The sequence below is a fragment of the Equus asinus genome, chromosome 12 (genome assembly GCF_041296235.1).
Source record: "Equus asinus isolate D_3611 breed Donkey chromosome 12, EquAss-T2T_v2, whole genome shotgun sequence".
NCBI classification, from domain to species: Eukaryota; Metazoa; Chordata; class Mammalia; order Perissodactyla; family Equidae; genus Equus; species Equus asinus.
This window is the reverse complement of record NC_091801.1, coordinates 29899775-29918974: the sequence shown is the minus strand read 5'-3', so window position 1 is coordinate 29918974 and position 19200 is coordinate 29899775. Positions and strand designations below refer to the sequence as shown.

General features: G+C 37.2%; 1 protein-coding gene across 6 annotated transcripts in view; it reads right to left on the bottom strand.

Moving 5' to 3' along the window:
• Nucleotides 1-289: 289 nt before the first annotated feature.
• The window catches only part of ATP6V1H (ATPase H+ transporting V1 subunit H), a 123505-nt gene continuing 104594 nt past the window's right edge, over nucleotides 290-19200 (bottom strand). For 4 of the 6 annotated variants that reach the window (XM_014838771.3, XM_014838772.3, XM_070481289.1 and 1 more), the window contains one exon: nucleotides 290-1555. In XM_014838771.3, the coding sequence (XP_014694257.1) occupies nucleotides 1495-1555 (61 nt within the window). In that variant the 3' untranslated portion in view covers nucleotides 290-1494. The remainder of the gene's footprint in view (nucleotides 1556-19200) is intronic. The other 2 variants (XM_044744154.2, XM_070481290.1) reach the window with 1 other exon arrangement.

Sequence of the window (19200 nt, the reverse complement as noted above, 5' to 3'; positions counted from 1 at the left end):
AAAATTAACCTCAACTACTCTGATGTGGCTAAATATAAGGAAAGAATATATTATATAAATATATATATAAATCTGGTATTTGTGACTGGCCAGGTGCAACGTGTGGGAGCAAGTTTTACCTGCCAATGGGAAGGCCCTTTTCACACATCTTTTAAAGTATCACAGTCAACAAGACCCAAAAAAGGAGTCTTCAAAAAAAGCAAGATACGATTTCATTTTACCATTAATGTGATTGTCAATGTGGGTCTCAAGATCTGAAAATTGGAAGTTGTTTCTTTGGTAAAATTACTGTGCACACCTGCTCAGGTGAATTTTATTATAAATGATTAATGGATATTTTAGAAATTGGTTTATTTACTTGGGTTTCCTGCCAAACTTTGTAGAACCTATTGTGCCCTCAACAAGAAATCCAATAAAACAATACCTAAATTCTATACCAAGTTTTTTCTAATATATTTCAACCTTCAGTGAAATTATTTCTAACAAATTGAGAACAGACTGATGGTCAGTGAGACATGAAAGGATTTTAAAAGAGAAATACATAAAAATGAGTTGAGAGAAAATGAAGAAATTATTCAATCCTATAATGTTGCTGATTATGAGTAAGTTGTATTTACATAGGTAGAGTAACATTCTGTAATTATTGTGCTCTTTGTTTAGGCTGTGTTTTAAGTGCTTAAAAATGCTTAACAGAATTTGTCCTACTAAATGTGTGCCTGATTGGATTGCTAAGAGTTAACTACTTAGATTTTGTCAAATTTATAGGTCTACTTGTTAGGTTTTAAGGTTTAACTGAACATGTAAGTGGTATTAAGTTTTTAGGAGAATCTAATCACTGAATCTTAATCAAAAACATTGGAAAAGAAAAAATGAAAGTGATTGCTTTTGTAATTGTTATAAATTATGCAAACTGAAGGTAAAGATTTAAAGAGAAAAAAGGTGCCTAGAGATAATTTTAATATATGGGATAATTAAAACATGAGGACAAGGGAGTATTGCTCCCCATGTAGGAAAGCACCTCTTGAGAATTAAAGCACTAGCATTTCCACCAGAATGACTGTCACTGATATCTACTTTAGAGCTACCAGGTTATACAAAATGAAACCATTCACTACTTTGCAACAATTTTCCCAATTTGATTGGGACAATAGGTGATTTTTGTTAAAGTCCAAGTAAGGAACAAATGAAAAGAAAAACATATTTGGAGTGAGACTCCTTTAATAACTGTATCCATTTGCAGAGAACAATAAATACAGAAATCACCAGCAGTACATGTAACTAACATTTTCCTTAGACACAGAAAGCACCTACTTTTATCCAATGTAATGGGTAACACTTTTATAGGGAAAAAGCATTGGGAAAAGCTACACAACAGAAGAAAATCACAAGTAAAATGAAAAATTATTTGTTCTTGACCCCAAATACTGAGATTCCCGCTCCAGCTGTTCCGCGGCAGGTGAAGGGAAGGTCGGCGGTGCGGGCAGCGAGCACAGCTCAGCTCCGGGCAGCAGCAGTCTGGGGTTGCTCAGATTGGAGCTGTTTGCCAAGATATTCCCTAAAAGACAGGAATAACATGACAAGGTAAGTTAGAATTTCAAGGACAAAGAATCTCTTTCAAAATCACAGCACAACATACGCTATCATCTGTACTTACGTTAATATCTAAAAATTAATGAAATAGCCCGAGAAAACTAATCTTTTCCAAATTTCAAAAGTACCTGTACTGTATGAATTTTAAACACTCTATTTACCTTACACAAACGAGTCACTACACACGCAAACTGGTAATTCTGCCCACAATTACAAGGCAATGCCAACTTTCCTGTTTAGCTAAAAGTCAGGTTTACTGCTGCTACCACTTCTGCAATCTAACATGTTCAAAAATCGACTTGAGTATGAGTCCGATAAGCGGACTGATACATGGAAAACAAATTTCTCGATGGTCGAGAATACAAGAGCCTATACCTAGGGAGGAACAGGAGAGCACATGAGAACAAATCACTGAAACCCGCATCCGGCATCACAAGCCTGCACGGGAGCTGCCTGTCACGGAGCACTTACTGCGCACTGGGACCGAATCCACAGAACAATGACAAGAGCTGAGAGGACACAAGCAGTACTCACACTTTCTAGATGGGCCAACTGTGGCTTAAAGCAGTGGTCTCTCAACTCTTTAGATCACATTCTCCTTCAGAAAATAAATCGAACAAGCACCCACAATATGTGTATACTTAGCTCTAAATTACATACAGGTATCACTATTAATTCCAGGACAGAAAACAATCTTTTTTTCCATTTTCCTGTGAAGGGCTTGCCCAAGCTTTTGTTTCTGAACTACCTAATAAGGACAAGAAAAAGAGATTTTTTAAAAGAATATTAAAAGATTCCTAGAAAAGGAAAAAGCATAGTTTTGGAATAAAGACACTGGTTTACATTCCAGCTCCAGCACTTCATGGATGGGTTGGCTCCAGAGGTTGTGGGGTGAGGACATTTCAAAATGTTAACAGAAGGCCTCATGCAGGCACTGAGTGTGAAGGCACCTGGCCTGGGACGAGTAGTGGGCACACGGGGTCAGTGTCATCCCCTCCTCTCCTCAACTGGCCATTCAACCTCTCCTTGTCTGAGCACCTCCAGGAAACTACCTTTGGGTACCACCAGTGTCTACTGGTAAGTGTGACCCTGCCTTCTCCACAGAAGTACAGAAGAAGGGGACAGGGATAATCTGAGTGTTTTACTGCCCTGCTCTCCCCTTTTCTATCACAGCCTTAGTCCAAAGCTATCAAAGACATGAAGCAAGACTGAGAAAAGAAAGAAGCATTCAGAATAAGAAAGAGAGGGACTTCTGGGAACTAGTGTAGGTGAGGTGTCGGGCATGCTCCCAAAGGCTTCCAAAGGTGAACTATAATTTAAAAAGTACTGTGGGGCTGGCTCAGTGGCACAGCAGTTAAGTTCGCACGTTCCACTTCTCGGTGACCCAGGGTTCACTGGTTCGGGATCCCAGGTGCGGACATAGCACAGCTTGGCAAAAGCCATGCTGTGGTAGGCGTCCCACATATAAAGTAGAGGAAGATGGGCACGGATGTTAGCTCAGGGCCAGTCTTCCTCAGCAAAAAGAGGACGATTGGTAGTAGTTGGCTCAGGGCTAATCTTCCTCAAAAAAAAAAAATTTAAAAATTAAAAAAAATAAAACACTGTGAGATGGACTGAAACTTCCCATGGCATGAAAATGGTTTATGGTCTTTTTGTAAATCCTTGTAGGAAAGTTTTTATCACTGACTCATTAATTTTGGGTGTCATATTAAAGCTTATAATATATTCTTGTGTTAACTAGGAACTACTCTGATATACTTTAGACAACGGGGATCTTATTTGCAATGAACAGCAAGTAAATAGTTCTGTCGAATTTATGCAAAGACCAAAAGGGAAGCCATCCTATAAATTTTATTAGACAGGAAAAAACAAGAGTTCATAGTCACAATCAATGCTGCCTCTCTGGGGAAGCATCCAACCAGGGGGTATTTGTGACTGGAGAGCTTTGTTATGTTTTGTTTTGTTTTGTTGGGGGTGGGGGAGAGGAGTGGAAGATAATATTCATTACAAAATTTCCATATTATATATATATTTTTTTCTACATACACCTAAGGAATTAAGCCTGAAATTAGATACGCTTCATTTCAAGAGAGCCTTCAAATATTCCAATTTGGAATGTTAGACTGTTTAGTATAAAGGGTAGCAGAACGTGCCACCCCAAAATATGCTCCTTTGGCATACTGTTTTGAGCTGTAGGCACCTAAAACATGGCAAATGCAGGGAGAAGCTTTCTCTGAACTCCTTATCTACCTCAAGATAGATCCTCCAAAAAGAACTCAATTATGATAAATCCCTTCCCTGGGAGTTTCATCAACTAGGAAGGATTGACTCTTACCACAAGAGAAGAGACTAGAAGTCCGTACCACACCCAGAACTTGGTCACAAACTATCCTTTCTCCCATCTATTCTTCTAAAGGCCAATCCATCTTTCCTAAAAATTACTTAGTCTCCCCTAAGAGGCCTACATCCCCTTCCCTTTTCCCTATTAAGATAGACTTTAAGCCTAAATTCTAAAGCTACCTCTTTGAGTCACCCATTTTTTCATGGCTATCTCCCATGGGTACCTGAGGTACACATGTTAATAAACTGTTTTTCTCTTGTTAATCTGTCTTTTATTACAGGGTGTCAGCTAAGAACTCAGAAGGGTACAGGAAAAACTGTTTTTCCTCCCCCTCAAGAGTTATTCCTTAGAAAACATTTAAAAAGTGTACTCAAAGACACCATGTCACCCTCCAATTATAATAAACTTCAGTTCTTTAAATAATGGGCCGATGTCAAGGACCATGTACAAAGTCTAAGTTTCTAAGGCAACAGTGGAGAGAACGTGGTAAAGCATCCCTGAGCTCAGTGCTATGAACCACTAAGTGACCAGCAAGTGTCCTGGTGGATTGGGTCACACACAGAGGCTCCCACCTGCTCCACGCCTTTCAGAGACAGGAAGGGGAGTTCACTTCCCGCACCAGATTAACTAATATTGAGGGGACAACAGTGAACACTTAGAGGTGGGGAATTTCTTCACAAAGAGACACTGCTGAAGCAGGGTCAAAGTAGGAGGAAATTAAAACAGAGCCACAGTGAGCTGTTCCGGCAGAGAATTTAAAAACACTCACAACCATACCTTCCTCCCCACCCGTCTCCTGCACCTTTGTTTTCCTGGTCTATTATGGATAACATCCTCCACTATACTCTCATTTTTTCCTACATACAAGGTGGCCCTGAGTCATCACTTCTTCTTCATGACCTCAGTGCCTGGCCTGTAGAAAACGCAGGGCCTCCTTTCCTCTGCCTGCCAACTAAGGTGTATGCAATTTAGGATTTAAGTGAAGAACAAGGACACATACAGATGTAAAGGGTTCACCTGAGAACCTGCACTTCAAGAGCCCCAGACGGAACTTTGTGAGCCTAACTTGAGGTATTGTAGAGGTCACAAAATGCCAAAAATCTAACAGAAGAAGAGCCCACCATGGGACCCTGGAAAGAAGAACCAAATGTCCTCCTCAGGCTTACTTGAAATTGGTATGTTTGCTATGGGCATGTGGGTTGCTAAAATATCAGAGGGAGCTGAACCAAGGCTCAGCTGAAGAAGATACTGTATTACAGAAAGAGGACCTAGCCTATATAAAGCTTTGGGAAAAATCTACTCCTTTGAATTTGGCTCGTTAAATGCTATGGTCTGCTCCCATGATGTCAAATGGCAACATGCAGTCAATTAAAACATTCCCAAGACTCACGTAGGTCTACCTCTGAATTCTCTGTGACCCTAGCCATAGGGAAGTCCTACACGAAGTATATGGGACTGGGAACACAGAATGGAGGCTACGTTCCACACTTCACTACAAGCCATGGTGGAAACTGAGGACAGGTAGGCTCACGCATTATCCTCTTATCTTTACAGCTTCCCGGTGAGGTGGGTGTTATCAACTCATTGTGGGTGTTATCAACTCGACTTACAGGAGAGGGAATGGGGCCTGGGAAAACTTCAGTAACTTCCTCAGGAGCAAAGTGAGCAAAGGGTCTGGCCAGGGCTCAGATCCTATTCTCTCTCTACTGTCAGGCTGCCTGGCCTCCAGTAAGAGCCCAGAAAGGTGCAGAAAGCAGATACTGCTCCTATTTTTATACACTAGAAAATAATGAGAGGGTGTGAATAATTTCTTCAGGTGAAGGTTACATTACTGTCAGGTAAAAGAAAAAAGTGATGAATTTTACTTCAAGGGATTATAACGCATCTATAACAAAGGATTCAAGAAAGTTATTTTAAACAAATTAATCTGAGTATTGAGTCAGTCGTTCTCTCGCCACATGAAGATCAACACAGCAATAAAAATGCAACTTATAATTCACTCAAAAAGTGCCCAATTTGTACCAGCAATCCACAGGATTTGACATTAAATCTTTGCTTCTATGACTTAAGCAGCAAAATTTGAGATATTTTCTCATCTTTAAGTTCATCCATAACTTAAATCATTTCGGATTCCAACATCTCTGAAACTGAGAAAGGGGGCAGTCTGAAGACCCGATCTCCTTTTAAAAACTCCCAGTACAAAACAGCTCCCAAAAGAGATCCTGTCGTATGCTGAGAATCAGTTTACATGTGATTAAGAAATACCTGTTTCATTCTCTTGTCAACAGCCATCAAAGAGCTACACTTCAGGATCTACGATAATACTGAAAAACTGCTCTCCAGTTCCCAAGAAAGCTGAGGTTCGAAAGAGGTGATTTGAAGATGATGTTAGCTATCTAGGTTCTATGCTGGTAGAAGCCAGGGCACCAGGCAGCATTTACCCGGCCCGTATTAACTCCTAGAACAACAGAAAGGCCTTTACCGTACTACAATTAAGTGCCAAACCTTCACTATATTTACAGTTGTTGAAATAGTCAAACATTTTTATCCTTTCTTTAAAACTCTAGTTAAAAACACTGACTCTGCTATCATTCAACATGCTACCTTCACCTATATAACTTAAGCACATGGTAAATTCAGTTATATAATTTAGCACCAGAAACCACATGGTGACTTCACCTATATATTTAATGCCAGGAAAAAAGTGAATTTTCTGCTGACAAACACATTTTGCTGCCAAAAAGCTCAGGAGAAAACCCACTGTTACTATCATTTTTGTATTATTTTCTCTAGTCTCCTTTCAGTGTGTAAAATTTTCATAACTAAAATTATAATGGACTTTGGGGCTGGCCCCGTGGCCGAGTGGTTAAGTTCGCGCGCTCCCCTGCAGGCGGCCCAGTGTTTCGTTGGTTCGAATCCTGGGCGCGGACATGGCACTGCTCATCAGACCACGCTGAGGCAGCATCCCACATGCCACAACTAGAAGGACCCACAACGAAGAATACACAACTATGTACCGGGGGACTTTGGGGAGAAAAAAAGGAGAAAAATAAAATCTTTAAAAATATATATATATATATATAAAAAAAAAATTATAATGGACTTAGAATTTTATATCCTACATCTTTCCTTGAGTTTACCATATTAATTACTGAAACTACAACTGAATCATAATTATATTTCCTTAATGGTAACTATCCTATTTTGGAAAACAAGTGGGTATAATATAAATCATAACTGAAATATTCTTCTCGGAACGTACAAAAACAATTCATTTTTCAAAATAAGCACTTTATACTTCTTTACAATACAGACTTCTATTTGGTAAAGAGAAAAATAAATTTTAAATATTTTATATAGTCTTGCTTTCTTTAACGCTAACTCACTATAGTTTAGTCATAAATTAAGTTAATCCTCCAGCTTTTATCATGATTTTGAATATTACGCACAAAGCAAATTTTATGAGCTGATTTTCCTGTGAAACAGATGAACTGTGTAAAAATCACAGCCTCCCTCCCCTGCGCCTACGTTACAGAAGCATGTAAATTCCAAAAGTAAGGACACACAAATTGTTTCCACAATACTTTAAAATCGCAGCCTAGGAAAGCTAGTGATCAACATCACAACGTGTACCACGTTTTGGGGCCTGCTATTTACTAAGGACTGCACTAACTGTGTGACATACGTTTTATTTACTCTTCATAATAATATCCATAAAAGCTACAGCTAACCCCCATTTTATAGATAAGAAACTGGAGTTTAGCAACGGCAAATAACATGCTGCAATGTTAGGATAACTAGCTAGTGGCAGAGAGGGTATTTGTACCCAAGTCTTTCTGATTTTAAAACTCAAAGTCTTAATCACTATATAGTACTGCCTCATAGTACATTATTCTACATCCCACTAGCTGAAGATATATTATTGTGTAGATATGAGAATAAAGAGCTTAAGAACACCACAGTGTGACTCCTCAATTTATTTTCTCAAATATGCTTTCAGAATCACTAGCCCTTTCATTTTATAATAGCATCTAAATTCAAAGATAAACAGAATAGCAATATGCCTAAAGAAGTGATCCACAGAATTTTTTTAAAAAACCAAAAACTAAAGAGGTCAGTGATTCTAAAGGTAGAATCTATTTATGTGAGTTCTGGTCCTAACAAACAAAAATGTACATTTTAAAAGCAATTGCATTAAAGTTTATTATAAAAGCAATTCAGGCAAAATTCACAATAACAAAGTTATTTTTTCCTACAGTAATTCCAACAATCAAATCTTTTTAAACTAGCTATAAAATCTAAATATCACTAGCCAAATCCAGCATTTCTTTTTCTCTAGCTCGTATTCAGGAATCATTCAGCTTTATCATTAGATCAGCAGTGTCCTACACTCTTTATCATTTTTCTAATGTATGGTTATGATATGCAGTGCACTGAGCCACTCAAACTGTCAGGGTTGGCAGCAAGTGTTCCTTTTCCTTTTATTTATCTTTTTTTTTATGATTTTTTTTTAGAGCAGTTTTAGGTTCACAATAAAATTGAGAGGAAAGTACCAAGGATTTCCCATATATATCCAGCCCCAACACATGCACAGCTTCCCCCATTATCCACATCCCAGATCAGAGTGGTATATTTGTTATCAAGAAAGAACCTACACTGACACATCATAATCAGCCAAAGGCCACAGTTTACCTTAGGGTTCACTCTTGGTCTTGTCCATTCTACGGATGTGGACAAATTTATAATGACATACAGTCACTCATCACTTTACACTGGGGATACATTCTGAGAAATGCGTCATTGGGTGATTTTGTCACTGTGCAAACATCACAGAGTGTACTTAAACTTAGATTGCATACTCTATTACACACCTAGGCTATATATATATATAATCTTATGGGACCACTTTTGTATATGTAGTCTGTCACTGACCAAAACGTTGCTATGCAGTGCATGACTGCATATCCACCATTATAATATCACACAGAGTATTTTCTCTGCCCTAAAAACCCTCTGTGCTCCACCTATTAATGCCCCTCCCCACAACAACTGATCTTTTTACTGCCTCCATAGTTTTGCCTTTTCCAGATGTCATATAGTTGGAATCACATAGTATGTAGCTTTTCAGATGGGCTTCTTTCACTTAGTAATATTTAAGGTAACTCCATGCCTTTTCCATGCCTTTTCACGGCTTGATAGTTCATTTCTTTTTAGTGCTGAATAATATTCCATTTGTCTGGATGGACCACAGTTTACCTATTCACTTCCTGAAGGACATCACTGGTAGCTTCCAAGATTTGGCAATTATGAATAAGGCTGCTATAAACATTCACGTGCAGGTTTTTGTGTGGAGGTAAGTTTTCAATCCCTTTGGGTAAATACCAAGGTGCGCAATTGCTGGATCATATGGTAAGAATATGTTTAGTTTGTAAGAAACCATCAAACTGTCTTCCAAAGTGGCTGTACCATTTGCATTCCAAGTAGCAGTGAATGAGAGTGCCTGCTGCTCCACACCTTTGTTAGCATTTGGAGTTGTTAGTGTTCCAGATTTTGGTTAATCTAATAGGTGTGTAGTACTATCTCATTTTGCTTTAATTTGCATTTCCTTGATGACATATGATGGTGGAGCATCTTTTCATATACTTACCATCAGTATATCTTCTTCAGTGAGGTGTCTGTTCAGGTCTTTTGCCCATTTTTAATGCAGGTTGTTCTTTTATTGTTAAGTTCTGCATATTTTGGATAACAGCGCTTTATCAAATGTTGACTTCTGTAAATATTTTCTCCCAGTTTGTGGCTTGTCTTCCAACTCTCCTGACACTGTCTTTCACAAAGTAGATTTTTAAAATTTTAATCAAGTCCAACTTCTCAATTATTTCTTTCATGGATCATGCCTTGGTGTTGTTATCTAAAAAGGCACCAACAATGTCATTGAGGTTTTCTCCTATGTCATCTTCTAGGAGCTTTATAGTTTTGTGTTTTTTACATTTAGGTCTGAGATTCATTTTGAGTTAATTTTTATGAAAGGGTTTAAGATCTATGTCTGATTCATTTTTTGTAATGCAGATGTCCAGTAGAATTTGCTGAAAAGACTATCTTTACTCCACTTTATTGCCTTGTTCCTTTGTCAAAGATCAGTTGACTATATTTATGGGAATCTATTTTTCTGGGTTCTCTATTCTAGAGTTCCATTGAACCATTTGTCTATTCTTTCACCAACATCACACAGTCTTCGTTACTGTAGCTTCATAATAAATCTTGAAGTCAAATAGTATCAGTCCTCTCCTTCTCCTTCAATATTATGTTGGCTATTCTGTGTCTTTTTTCTTTTTTTTTTAAAGATTGCCACCTGAGCTAACAACTGTTGCAAATCTATTTTTTTTTCTTTCTGCTTTTTCTCCCCAAATTCCCCCAGTACATAGTTGTATATTTTAGTTGTGGGTCCTTTACTTGTGGCATGTGGGATGCCGCCTCAACGTGGCCTGATGAGCGGTGCCCTATCCGCGCCCAGGATCCGAACCAGCGAAACCCTGGGCCGCCACAGCGGAGTGCGTGAACTTAACCACTTGGCCATGGGGCCAGCCCCAATATTCTGAGTCTTTTGCCTCTCCATATAAACTTTAGTATCAGTAATTTGCTGGGATTTTGATAGGAATGCATTGAATTTATACATCAAATTGAGAAGAACTGACATCTTGACAGTATTGAGTCTTCCTATCCATGAATGTGAAATCTCTCTCCATATATTTAGGTCTTTGATTTCACTAACAAAGTTTAGTCATTTTCCTCATATAGATCTTATACATAAAAAATGTGTTAGATTTATACTTAAGAATCTCATTTTTAGGGGTGCTAATATAAGTGGTATTGTGTTTTTAATTTCACATGCCACCTGTTCATTATTGGTATACAGGAAAGCGACTGACTTTTGTGGATTAATCTTGTACCTTGCAGCCTTGTTGTAATCACTTATTAGTTCCAGGAGGGTTTTTTTGTTCAGTTCTTTAGGATTTTCTACATAGACGATATGCCATCTGTGAAAAAAGACAGACAATCTGTATACCTTTTATTTCCTTTCCTTGGCTTACTGCATTAGCAAGGACTTCTAGTACAATGTTGAAAAGGAGTTGTGACAGGGGACATCTTTGCTTTGTACTTGATCTTAGTGGGAAACCTTCCAGTTTCTCACCATTAAGTATGATGTTAGCCACAGGTTTGTTTTGTTTTTGGTAAGGAAGATTGGCCCTGAGCTAACCCCTGTTGCCAATCTTCTTTTTGCTTGAGGAAGATTGTTGCTGAGCTAATATCTGTGCCAATCTTCTTCTATACTGTATGTGGGACACGACCACATCATGGCTTGATGAGTGGTGTGTAGGTCTGCACCCGGGATCCAAACCCACGAACCCCGGGCCACCAAAGTGGAGCACACGAACTTAACCACTGTCACCAGGCCGGCCCCAGCTGTAAGTTTCTTTTTATAGATATTCTTTATTAAGTTGAGAAAGTTCTCCTCTATTCCTAGTTTACCAAGAGCTTTTATCATGAATGGGTATCGGATTTTGTTGAATGCTTTTTCTGCATCTATTGATACAATCATGTGATTATTCTTTTAAAACTGCTGATGTGGGTTACATTAATTGACTTTCAAATACTGAACCAGCCTTTCAGATCTAGGATAAATCTCACTTGGTTGTGGAGTATATTTCTTTTTATAATTGTTGGATTTGATTTGCTAATATTTTCTTGAGGATTTCTGTGTCTATGTTCATCAGAGATATTGTCTCTACTTTTCTTGTAATGTCTTTTGTCTGGCTTTGGTATTAGGGTAACACTGGCCTCAGAGAATGAGTTAGGAAGTATTCCCTCTGCTTCTATCCTCTGAAAGAGATTGTAGAGAATTTGTCTAATTTCTTCCTTAAATGTTTGGTAGAATTCAACAGGAAACTCATCTGGACCTGGTGCTTTCTGCTTGGAAGGCTATTAATTATTGATTCAATTTCTTTAAAAGATATAGGCCTATTCAGGTTGTCTATTTTTTCTGGTGTACATTTTGGCAAATTGTGTCTTTCAAGGAATCAACCCATTTCACCCAAGTTATCAAATTTGTGGGCAGAGAGTTGTTTATAGCACTCCTTTATTATCCTTTTAATTTCCATGGGATCAGTAGTAATGTCTCCTCTTTCATTTCATTAGCAATTTGTGTCTTCTCTTTTTCCCTTAGTTAGCCTGGCTAGAGGCTTATCAATATTATTGATTTTTTTCAAAGAATCAGCTTTTGGTTTCATTGATTTTCTCTATTGATTTCCTGTTTTTAATTTCTTTGATTTTTTATTATTTCCTTTCTTTGGCTTACTTTGGATTTAATTTGCTCTTCTTCTTCTATTCCCTAAGTTAGAAACTTACATTATTGATTTTTGAGCTATCTTCTTTTCTAACACATGCATTTGCTGCTACAAATTTCCCTCTAGGCACTGCTTTCACTGTATCCCACAAATCTTGGTAAGTTATGTTTTCATTTTCATTTAGGTCAAAATATTTTTTAATTTCTCTTGAGATTTCTTCTTTGACTCGTGTTATTTAGAAGTGTGTTGTTTAATCCCCATATAGTTAGGGATTTTCCATTTCTAGTTTAATTCCATTGTGGTCTGAGAGCAGACATTGCATTATTTCTATTCTTTCAAATTTGTTAAGGTGGGTTTTATGGCCCAGAATGTGGTTTATCTTGGTGAATGTTCCATGTGAGCTTGACAGAAATGTGTATTCTGTTGTTGTTGGATGAAGTACTCTATAGACATCAACTATATCCAGTTTATTGATGCTGTTGTTGAGTTCAACTATGTCCTTACTGATTTTCTGCCTGCTGGATCTGTCCGTTTCTGAGAGAGGGGTGTTGAAGTATCCAACTATGATAGTGGACTCATCTTTTTCTCCTTACACTTATATCAGTTCCTGCCTCACATAGTTTGATGTTCTGTTGTTGGGTGTATCATGTTAAGAACTGTTACGTTTTCTTGGAAAACTTACCCCTTTATTGTTATGTAATGTCCTTCTTTATCCCTTATAAACTTTCCTTACTTTGAAGTCTGCCTTATCTGAAATTAATATACCTATTTCTCCTTTCTTATTACTGTTAGCATGGGATATTTTTCTCCATCCATTTACTTTTAATCTATATGTGCCTTTACATTTAAAGTGGGTTTCTTATAGAAAACATATAGTTGGGTCAGGTTTTCTGGTCCACTCTGACAATCTGTCTTTTAATTGGTGCAGTTAAGACCATTGACATTCAGAGTGATTACTGATATAGTGAGATTAATATCTACCACATTCATTATTGTTTTCTATGTATTACCCTTGTTTTTTGCTCCTATTTTTGTCTTCTATTTTTTCTGCCTTTTATGGTTTTAATTGAGCATTTTATATGATTCCATTTTCTCTCCTTTCTTAGCATATCAGTTATACTTCTCTTTTTTACTTTTTTTAGTGGCTGCCCTAGAGTTTGTAATATACATTTATAATTAATCCACATCCACTTTCAAATAACACTATACCACTTTACGGGTAGTGTGGTACCTTATAATAACCAAATAATCCTAATTCCTTCTTCCCGTCCCTTGAATGATTGCTGTCATTCATTTCACTTATATAGAAATATACACAAGTATGCAGAACCAGAAAACAGAAGTCCGTCCTTTTCCTTTTAAATGCTAGTTCCTGGTCAGCAAATAGTTACAACCAAAAGCAATCTGCACAATGCAGAGTATGCCTCCAAATGACTGCATTACATACAAATCTAGTTATGCAATGTGCAGTGTGGCAGAAATGTCTGTGTTGTTATAAGAACTTTTAAGAAGAAAGTTTATTTTATATTAGTTATGAAGATAGGATGTAAGCAAAGCCCACATTTAAGGCTTATTATAGACTCTTTTTCCTTGAATTATATTTAGAATGTAACACTTTTAAGTGCATGAGAGCAGAGAGGGTGTCTGATTTATCTTCTTTCAGTATTTAGATCAACGCCTGGCATATTCTATGAGCTCAATAACTGTCAAATGAAAACTAATTGAAGAATCCTACAGGGAAGTTACAACCTGAAAAAGGATACATTTTTCTCCTACAGGAAAATGTACTGAAATACCAGGAGATACAAAGATGCCTGCAGTTAAACCTATCAAGTATTTCATAATCTAAGCCAGTTCATTAATACCAGAATGCTCAAACAAAATTAAAAATTATTTTAAATTAGAGTCTGCTTATAACACAAGAATGCTCAACAAAATCCACAGTGAAGAAACAGTATTTTAGAAGGCAAGTTCAATGTTTTAATGATACGTAGTGGAAAGCCAATTAAATCAGCTTTATAATTAAGCTTAAAAGATCTCCTAGCCTACAAAATTATTCTTTAGAGAATCATTTCCCCCACAAGATATGCAAAAACTAAAATAAAACAAAACATGTGGGTAGTTGTTCTTCCAACATGAATTCATAATCACCTGAAATGAGTCTCAAAGCTATTTAAAGAATAAAGAAGATTATGCAAATTTGTAACACTACATACAAGGAGATAAGAGGTTTTAGGTTTGTCTGATTTTGTTTAGTAATTAACAATATCAATTATAAACCTTGGGAGTCACCAGCCTCTTGTCTTTTATTTTTCCTCCACATTCAACTTGTCTCCAGGCTTTACAGATTCTCTCCTCTTTAACCCCTGATCCTGCCTTACTAAATGGGCATCCTCATAATGCATGGCCTGGATTGAATCTGAGGTCTCCTTACTGGCACTTTTTCCTCCAGTCTTACCCCTCCAAAACCACTAGTCCCCACTGTCTCTAAAATAATCTTCCTAAAATGACACTGTTATTATTTTTACTATCCCTCTGAAGTTTTCCAGTCTTCAGGAAAGAGTTCAAACTTTTCAGCACAGAAAAGATGGTTTTTTATGATCTGGCCACTGCTTACGTCTCCAACTTTATTTTTAGCTTCAGAACCAGACTCCAGCTGTCTGGAACTACTGGTAGTTCCCCAAGTGCGTCAGGATCTCTCTGCCCTTGACGTGTTTGCATACATAGCTCTCTCACTGGAATCTAGCCCCCACCCCCCAGCTCCCCGTCTCTTCCTTTACTGGCTAACTCCTAATCTGTTAACAGCTGCTACATCCCCTCTGCCTAGAACCTTCCCCAGCCTAGACTGGGCCTACTCTCCACTGGCTGCATAGACCTTTCCCATAGTATTACAATGAAGCCTGTGCTTGCCACACTCCACCACAGGATGGCCGACATGACTCACACAGTACAGGAGTGGCATTAAATACTTACTATTCAATGAACAGCCTAGCTTTTCCCCCAAGAAGATAACCAGTAAAGTTAGCTTTGTTTAAATTTGTAAGTCCAATACGAATTTTAAAATACATGATTAATGGACCTACCAATTATCATCACCAACCTACTCTGTCAAAAACTAGCTTTCAAATTAAAATGAATTTCATTTAGATAAAATCTATAGCTAGCTATTTTTTCAGTTAATAAATCAATAAAAGTGGCATAACTATTTTAATGATTCTAATTTCTTCAACATTTCAAACATTAAAACATAAAAATTTTTGGTAATGCCTGACATAAGAATTAGCAAATATTAATATTCAAAGGATTACAAATAACTTTTCTAAAACTCTTAAAGGAAGAACGGCTTTTAAAAGAACATGAACCCCAAACATAATCACAGCTTCTTCAATTATCTATGCCAATGGAGGTAGGTCATATGGGTTCCAAAAACCTAAGAATCAAAATCAAATCTATTATTTATAATTTTAATACATAAGAGTATATATAGCAGATTTAAGTTCATACAACAGATTACATACAACAGATGACTTGCTTTTATATTATCCTTTGGAAGGAATTCTATGTTTTAAATTAATGTTAATGACGTTTCTAAAAGCATAACCTATGAGGAAGTTCATCTGAAGACCACTGACCACTGAAAAGAAATCATTAATGGAGAAAACACACGGTGAAACTTTTAATTAGCAAAATGTAGGGTAAATCAAAATTCTATTTTAAACATTTTAGACCACAACTTATACTCAAAACTATGCCAAAGATCATCCAAGTAAAAAATGTAATAGCAGCTGCTCCAATAATTATCTATTTTTCTAGAGCTATGCCAACATTTTTGACGACAGTAAATATTCTGTTCTATAGACAAAGCTATACATTTTCTTTTATATTCAATAATCAACCTTGATTATATGCCTATAATTTATCATATTTGATCTAATTTAACGCAATATTAAGGCAAGATAATTTCTTTTTGCAATTTTCTCCAAATTGGGAGGCTCTATTATTTGTTCTAAAGTTTCAATTTAAAAATTTATTTCAGGAAACTAATTTGTCTCTATTTGTCACAATATAAGAAGCTTATTCTTACAGTCCCAATTTTCTTAAAGTATATATTTAATATTTTAAATCCAAGGTACTCAAAATATTTTATTTCTACAGAGATAACAAAGCAACAAGGTTAAAGTAAATCACGGCTACTGAATTCTGAATAGATACTATTCTACCATGCCACCAAGAGGAACTTTAGGATATTACTTAAAGAACAGAGGCCTAAACAACTAACATATTCTGCTATCATCCAACAAATAACTTCTGTATTCTTGAAATCCCAAGACATAAAAAAAGACCATAAGAGAAGTATGAGAAATATTACTTCAAAGAGATTACAAATGACAAAGAGGTTTTTTTTTAAATGTATGCTGATAAATAACAAAACATAGATAATTCCAAATACACGTAGGTACTTAGAGGAAGAAAAAACAGGTCTTGAAATTGCCAGGTTATAAATCGCTACTTTAAAAAAAATTTTAATGGTATTTAATACAGGTTTAATATATGTTTTTTAGTATCTTAAACTACTATATTTAATGTAAGTTATATAATTCATTTTCTTGACTTCACCATTAAATGGGTCTAACAAGCAAAGTGATTAACTGAAAAAGAAATCACTCACATGACTTAGAAAGCCAAGACACCCAAAAAAGAAGCAAATAATATTAATTTAACCTGTGAAACTTGAATGCTATGATGAAAGCTATATTTACCATATTAAAATACTTACAACTCATATTATGTCTATTCCTGAAAAGATTTGGGAAGATGCTTAACTTAGGGCTAAGGAGTTAGGCAGAGTTAAGTTTCCTTAGACATTCATTTTCTTAACACCTAGGAGGTAAGTCACTTTTCCTTTCAGGGGCAACAGAATCCTCACTGTAAACCTAAAGTCAAGTTAGGAAACGGGGGTGGAAAGATCTCTCTTTTCATCAACAAAGAGCCAGGAGCAGCAGGCAGTGATTAAATGAAGCAAAAAGAAGGGAAAGTCAGGCAATCAGCCTACTGGGGCCGATCCATCAGTTCCTGTTTGTAGGAAAGAAGCATCTGATTGCTGGGGAAGATCTATACATAGCCAGCCTTTCTGCACAAAAGCCAGAGTGTGGGAGGAACAAAAGGAGAGAAGAGATTCAAAAAATTAAATCATTCAGCAAACTGCAGATGTGGTAGCTGCAATCGAGAGAGAAAGGGCAAGGACTTGGGGAGAAAACGAAAAAGAATGATTAGGACAGTAAGCAACAGATACTGACAATGAAAGCAAGCAGAGAAGAGAGAGGAGGAGATGGACGAGCTGCACAGCAGTGCCATCTGAATGCCAGCACAAAGCCCCCACAAGCATCTTGTTAAGAAGAACTCAAATTGTGTATGTGTAATGGGCAACTGTACAGCCACTAGGCCTCAAGTACGCCTTACTGAATAGTATGATAGTGTGGAATTTGGGGTTACACAGACCCACATTCAAATCTAACTCCCATATATAGGAGAACTTGGGCAATTACTTAACCACTCTTATGCACTGGACTTCATATTTATAAAAATGAGAACAGTAACATCTATCTTGCAGAGATGTATAAAGATGAAAAAGGTACTGTATGTTGCTGGCTAGTGCCTCTATGTTAATTCTCTTCCCTCTCATGATCTGGAATAGGATTGTTCCACTCCACTTCCATCTGCTATCACTAGCACATTCAGTAATTGATAAAGAGTGGGAAATACTCTGAACATTTTTAAAGAACTGTATTGCTTCCTAACCACTATCTAACCACACCACCACCCTCAAATTAAAAGTCTGGAACATAAAAAGTTAAATCTTTAGCTATGAGGAAAACGTATTCAGCATAAATTGGATACCTATCCTCCTCAATTTACCAATTTATTTCAATGAATATTTATTTGCTAAACTAGTCCAGAAAACAGAGTTTTAATGTCATCAATAGAAGGGATATTTGCCAGGGAAGTCTGTCTACACAGTTAATAGCAGACAATCACTACCTACTTACTTTTCCCTAAGTAACAACGCCATCCTGCTTCTTCAGGGCCTTCCCTCCATTAATCACCTGGCTCTTCAATCTTCAATTTCTCTCCCTCCAACTTTCTTCTGGAGTCTGTTTAAACAAATGATGACAACAAAAATCCAATCTCTACCTCAGGCCCCACACAAAGCACTATCCTTTCTTCTCCCTCTCCTAACGAAGGTTCTAGAAGGGGATGACGGCACTAACTTTCCTTACTTTTTCACCATCCTCAGCCTGCTGCAACCTGCCTCCTGTGGCCGCCAAGGGTCCTGGCCCAGGTCACCAGTGGCATTTTGCTGCCACATCCAAGCTACACTTTCAGTCCTCTTCCTCATCCTCTCAGCTATATTTTACACTGTTTAACACTTACTCAGTCCTTCTTGAAATATACCCCTTTCCTTTTGCTTCCCCAATAGCATATGTTCCTGGTTTACTCCTCATTTTCCAGCCATTTCTCCTTAGAATCAGTCTTTCACTCACCTTCACCCTCCTTGTACAAAATCTACTCTTTTCCTGTTGGCCCCTTAAATGTTTTTGCCTCATTCCCTAACCGCGGTCCCTAACCTTTCGTGGATCACAGACCACTTTAAGAATTTGATGAAAAGGATGGTCCCTTCTCACAGAAAATAATGATACACACATTTTTGCACACAATTTCAGGGAGTTAATCCAAACATCTCCTAGGCGAAGAGACCCTGTTCTACACATACTTTTTTGGGGTCATCTCATCCATTGTCATGACTTCAATCCTTTCTCTGTTGATTACTTTAGATCTATCACTCTAGCTTACAGCTTGCTCCTGTACTCCAAACCTATATTTCTATCTTTTGGAATTCTCCTTGGATATAATACAGAGACATCAAAT